Source organism: Grammomys surdaster, unplaced genomic scaffold (genome assembly GCF_004785775.1).
Source record: "Grammomys surdaster isolate TR1022 unplaced genomic scaffold, NIH_TR_1.0 255, whole genome shotgun sequence".
Lineage (NCBI taxonomy): Eukaryota > Metazoa > Chordata > Mammalia > Rodentia > Muridae > Grammomys > Grammomys surdaster.
Window position 1 is genome coordinate 9,334,391 of NW_021604696.1, and position 6,000 is coordinate 9,340,390.

General features: G+C 45.8%; 1 protein-coding gene across 2 annotated transcripts in view; it reads left to right on the forward strand.

Moving 5' to 3' along the window:
- The window catches only part of Npas2 (neuronal PAS domain protein 2), a 177,736-nt gene that overhangs the window by 108,819 nt on the left and 62,917 nt on the right, over positions 1–6,000 (forward strand). For both annotated transcript variants that reach the window (XM_028775394.1, XM_028775393.1), the window contains exon 5: positions 5,215–5,304. In XM_028775394.1, coding sequence (XP_028631227.1) covers positions 5,215–5,304 — 90 coding nt within the window. The remainder of the gene's footprint in view (positions 1–5,214; positions 5,305–6,000) is intronic.

The window sequence follows — 6,000 nt, forward strand, 5'->3', positions numbered from 1 at the left end:
AATTTGTCTCTGTGCGTGTGGGCTATAAGATCCTCATCCTAGCTGCCTGGAAGCCAGTATTCTGCAAGCACCCTTGATATGATATAGAGCTCTCAGCTCCTCCTGCACCATGCCTGCCTGGATGTTGCCATGCTTCCCCCTTGATGATAATGGACTGAACCTCTGAACCTGTAAGTCAGCCCCAATTAGATGTTGTCCTGTATAAGACTTGCCTTGGTCATGGTATCTGTTCAGAGCAGTAAAACTCTAACTAAGACAATGCCCTTCCAGGATTCATGTCTTTGTAGCCAGGAGAATCCTTCCATTGCAATGAAGACACAGCCTGGCTGGGAAGCCCTGTGCCCCTAGGGAATCACTAGTGACTCTGAGCATGAATCCTTTCTTCTTCCCACCATCTGTCAAAGGGGCACAAAACTGGACTTCAGGACTAACACTATCGTGAAGTATAAAAGAAGAAAAATGGCCAAGAGGAAGACTGACTAAAGCTCTTGGAGTAATGACTCAGAAAGGAAACGTCCTTTGTTTAAAAAGATTTATCTCTTTTATTTTTATGTGTATAAGTAGTTTTGCCTGCATGTATTTCTAGCATCACATGGGTGACTAGTGCCTGCAGATGTCAGAAAAGGGCATTGAATACCTTAGAACTGGAGTTAAAGACAGTTGTAAGCCAGCATCTGGGTACTGGGAACCAAACCCAGGTTCTCTGCAAGAGCAAGTGCTTTAACCTGCTGAGCTATCTCCCAGCCCATAAGGAAGAGAAAGCACTTGCTGGCCAGGGTTTGGGGAAATCAAGGTCTTTCTGCATGCTTTTCAGGAAGCTTCAGCAGTCTTTTCTCTTAACCCGTGCACTGTCCCAGAGAGTACAAAGAATGTTCCATCAAAATTAGGAGCGTGTAGGTCAGGGAGGTTTTGTGTCTCTGTGATATGCAGAGAGGGGAAGCCTCTGAGACTTGTGGAGATTTCATCTGTGGATAGGGGTGCATGGTGGTCCTGTCATGTCCCACACTGTGGGATTTCCAGAGCTATGGCAAGTTGCTAACACAGAGACTCAGTGTGGGTCTTAATGCTTCGTGGTAGTGCCAGGGAGCAGGTGAAGGGTATCTCACACCAATGAGTACCTTCAGTTTTGTGACACTCATGTGCTTGACAGGCCTAAGAAGGACATGAGCTCACTGTACAAAAAAAACAAGCGAATAAATAGAAAGAGAGAACAGGCTGTTTGACTTCTACTTTTCCTAGCCTTCCATGTGGCCCCACTGACATGAGGATGCCTCTACACCTTAGACACATTCACCTACAGGAGGGTTGCAGAGAGCCTGGGGGAGAGTTGGAGTTAGTAAAGGCTGGAGAGAGGAGGGCTTGAGATGAGTCAAGACTAATGGATAGGTTCTAATTTACGGTCAGCTGGAAGCAAGAAGTCTTGGGATCCTATAGCACTATAGGGTGACGACAGTACGACAGTGTGCTGTGGGTTACAAAAAGTTGATAGAAAGATCTTAGACATCTTCACCATAAGGAGATGGTAAAGGTTTTAGAGGCAGATACATCTAACCTGACTTAAATATTACATTCCCTATGCACATATCAAATATTCTATGGTACCCCCACAGGCAGGCACAATTTTATGTTTTTATATATCAGTTCAAATAAATCTAGTTCAGGACTGGGGCTAGGGCTCACTGGTAGGGCACGTGCCTTCCACCTGGGTCACATGACCCAAGCCGTGGAGTTGAGGTTGCGTTGACAAAATAAATTTAAATTTTAAAAAGGAAAACAATTTATAATAGTTAGGGGCTAAAGTCACTAGGCTTTGCTTTTTTTTTTCTCCACCATAATTCACAAATCTAACCCAGAGTATCTCAGTGTCAGGAGGGCAGGCTTTGCACACTTAATCTTTCTTTGCTGCCCTTTGTGTTATGGGTTATTTTTCAGTATCCCCTGCCTCTACTCGCTAGATACTTCCATCAAACTCTGGTAGCAATAGCCCCAAATGTCCACAGACATTACCAGATATCCCAAGGTTGAGACCTACTAAGCTAACTCAAAAGGATGTGATTCCCTTAAGAGATGTGCTGTACAAAAATCAACTCAAGGTGAATCAAAGACCTTTGTAAGACCTGAAACGCTAGAGGGAAAGTCTCTCAATAGAGGCAGAGGCAAGAATTCCTGAAAACACACCATCATCATGAGAAATATCTTTAAGCACTCATAAGTGAGACGACGTGAAATTTAAAAGCTGAAGAAGCGATCCGCAAAGCGAACACAGAAGGCTTACAGGATGGGGAAAGTCTCCTATCAGCTCTCCCTCAGGCAGGAGGCTAAAGTCTAGAATATATAAAGAACTACAGAAATCAAACACCACCAAAAAAAATAAAATATCCTGTCAATAAACAGTTTTCAAAAGAAGAAACGTAACTGGCCAATAAATATTTCTTAAGGTCTTCAACATCCTTAGCCATCAGGGAAATGTAAATTAAAACTTCTTTAAGATTCTGTCTCACCCTACTCAGAATGACTTTACATCAATAAAATAAATGAGGGAGGTAAAGAGTTGGTCACGTTACTCACATCCTGCATACCAGCCCAGCCTCCTGTGTCCACTGAACTTCATCTTATTGGCACCACATCCAACCTCAAGGCCCAGCCTGGCCTGTTATACCAGACACAATCAATAAATAAAATCAGCATGCCCAGGTCTCATTCCAAACACACAAACATTATGAAAGATGAAGACAGTAAGTCCCACCTTGAATCCAACCAGTCCTCTGTTTGAGAACTCTGATGAGAGTCTCCTGTGTGAACCCGGAGGACAGAGAACATAAAAGAACAATCTTTAACTTCATCAGAGAATCCAAGGAGCTTAAGACACAAATAAGCAGTTTGGTAAACTTAGAATTTTCTAACTTGAGTGATGCCCAAGAAAACTCAAGCCCAAGGCTGCATGGAACAGTGAAGACACTCCTGGATTTGAAAACTAAATTCAATAAAGAGAAACGTTGAAGGAGGAAAAGCTGAAACACAGATGGAACGGAAAAACCCGGCAACCCAATAAGAAGCCCGTGGGAAAGCCTCACAAGTAGAACGGATCCAAGAGAAGACAGAATATCTGAACTTGAAGACAGAGGAATCACAGCACACGAGCAAAGATATGGGGGTAAGGGGTAAAACACAGGAAAGGAATCCACAGGGAATGAGGGACGACATGGAAAACCAAACCTTTCAATTACAGACATAGATAAGGGAAAAGTCAGGCCAAATCTTTGACAAAATCATAGAAGAGAACTTTCCAAAACTAAGGAAAGACATACCCATGCAGATACGCACAGAGCACAAAACAAGAAAAGGCCAGAAAAGAAAATTCCTATGGCATATCATACTTAAGTACAGAGCAAAGAGCCCTCCCTGAGAGGGGCTAGGGAACACACAGGCACATCTTGGCCTCTGCTGTCCCACACTTAGGCACACTCTGCTGACTGCAGGGAAGGAATACCCCTTTGTGGGAGTAGATTCTCAGCAGCGCCTTGGGAGGATCTAGGAAAAGGCATACAGATTGTCTCCAAATCCTTCCAAGCTCTGCTTCGCCCCCTCTGCAAAATGAGAAACACATTTGGAAAAGTTGATGTTTCAAAGATGTGGTTGTTGTGACAGCACTGGCAAGCTTCTCATGGACATCCACCTGAGCCTAGGTAGCATTCCCTCAGTGATTTATGAGGTGGGCCTTGTTTCCATTCACTCTGTCTCACCAGGCTCCCTGGATAACCAGTTGCCAGTGTGACCCCTTCTTTGCTGAATGGCATCCATAGCCGGAGTTTTAGAAATCAACTTTGAGTTGTTGAAAGCATCATAAACACCCACAGTCAAATGTTAACAAGTTTAAAAGCTGAACCTCAGGAGGCTCTACTTGATGAACGAGCTTCAGCCTCCCAAGTGCTAGGATTACAGCCTAATACCACCACAGCACCCTAATGTGGATGGTTCCTTCTATAGCTAGAAGGAACTGAATATATGAGCAAAGAACGTGAAGTGCTAATGTGCTATGATCCTCTATCTTCAATGTGGCAATGGATGTGGATGGAGGTCTGCCACATCTAGCCAGGCTCCAGGGATGGACCTGACTGGACCAGCAAAGGAATGAAGAAAAGACACACAAGAGACATACAGACAGAAAAGTTGAGACTGGGTGGACTGGCTCTCTGATGGAGAAGTTGTAGCATGACGTTTTATTATACAGTTGAGTGGGTGCGGCCTTATTGCACACAGCTGAACAAAGAGGCAGGTTTCGCTATTCTTGGTAGGAGCAGTCTCTGTAGGGGAGCTGACTGGGCCTTGAACACCCATTGGAGGTGGAGCTGTGGCTACAGTGGGCCTTTTCTACACACACTATCTGCACACGGATCAGAAGGGAAGGCCTCGCCTTTTTCTGTCAACTGCACAGGCTCACTCAGGCCTTCACACACTCAGGAATTCCTCCCCTTCCCACAGAGGACTGCTTTGGCTTGTGGGCACATGCTTCTCTTTGTAAGACATCTCCTGGGCTGGTGAGATGGTTCAGTGGTTAAGAGCACTGACTGCTCTTCCAGAGGTCATGAATTCAAATCCCAGCAACCACATGGTGCTCACAACCATCCATAATGAGATCTGATGCCCTCTTATGGGTATCTGAAGTCAGCTACAGTGTACTTACATATAATAAATGAATGGAAGCCTTTGGGCCAGAGCAAACGGAGGCTGGAGCAAGAGGGAGAAGGGAAGGGGTAGGGAGATATCTCTTTCTCTATACCTTGCAGTAAACGTTTACTCCTGAGCTCCCAATGATCTTGGGGGCAGGGACTGGGGACTGTAGCATGCTGCAGCTGGTAGTGCCTTTGAGTGTTGATGGTGGTATTTCTGATTTATCTCAGTTGTGAGACTGCCATTAAACCTACTAAAGCAATTTCCATGGCTGCATTTCACTTTCTGATACCAACAGGTCAACTTTGTCACTGAGCCCACAGTGCTTTTGCAAGCACTTTTCCTGAGCTGAACAAATTGTGTACAGAGCCGTCTCATGTATAAGGCAGGAGGAAAGCGCTGCAAGGTTATTCATGATGATGGTCTAAGGATTACAAAACACAGTCAGGGTCATAAGGACAAAAAAATGAATCCTTTGCTTTAGTGTCATGCTTCTTCATAAAAGCATCCCTAAGAAGCTCTCAAATGTTGCATTTCCCCCAGGCGTTAGATGGCTTCGTCATCGTCGTGACAACAGACGGCAGCATCATCTATGTGTCCGACAGTATCACGCCTCTCCTTGGACATTTACCGGTAAGTTTCTGCTCCAGTGGCCTTGGCCTGTGCACGAGTTCACATTTCCTGGACAGGCACGCAGGAGTATGCTGTGGGTATGGGGGAGCTATGTATGAGGAGGGGGTGCATGAAGCGTGCCCAAGTTCTGCAGAACCAAACCAGGCCAAACTCATGGTCCTCTGGCAGATGAAGAGCAGGAGAAGGCATGTATCACCCTGAAACAGGCATGGAGCCGTGACCTCTTCAGAGCCAGGGCCAAAGTCAGGATGGGACTCACATGAGTTTCTCGGTACTGTTAGCAGAGCTCAGAGGACAGCAGATGTCCCTGGTCAAACTAAGAGCTGATTAAGGAAGGAGAAACAGATGGCTCATGCAGACTATGGTTTGGAGCTTGCTGGAGACTTGTATGAGACTGCAAGTAGGTTATAACACTGATCACACTGAGCGCTTCTCAGAAGCCATGGCTCCTGGGAATTGAAACATTGTAGCAAGACACAAACTAGTGTTGTGAGGGCCTTGGGGAATAAGGAGGGGCTTCCCAGGCGGGGAGAAGAGGACCAGATCTGTGCCCATGGCTGCTCCCGTATGGGGTGGCTGCAGGCCCCTCTGTTCCTTCTTCCTCCCTTAATCCTTCTTTTTCTCCTGCCATTTTCCATTTTCCTCCCTCCCTCCCTCTCCCTCTCCCTCTCCCTCTCCCTCTCCCTCTCCCTCTCC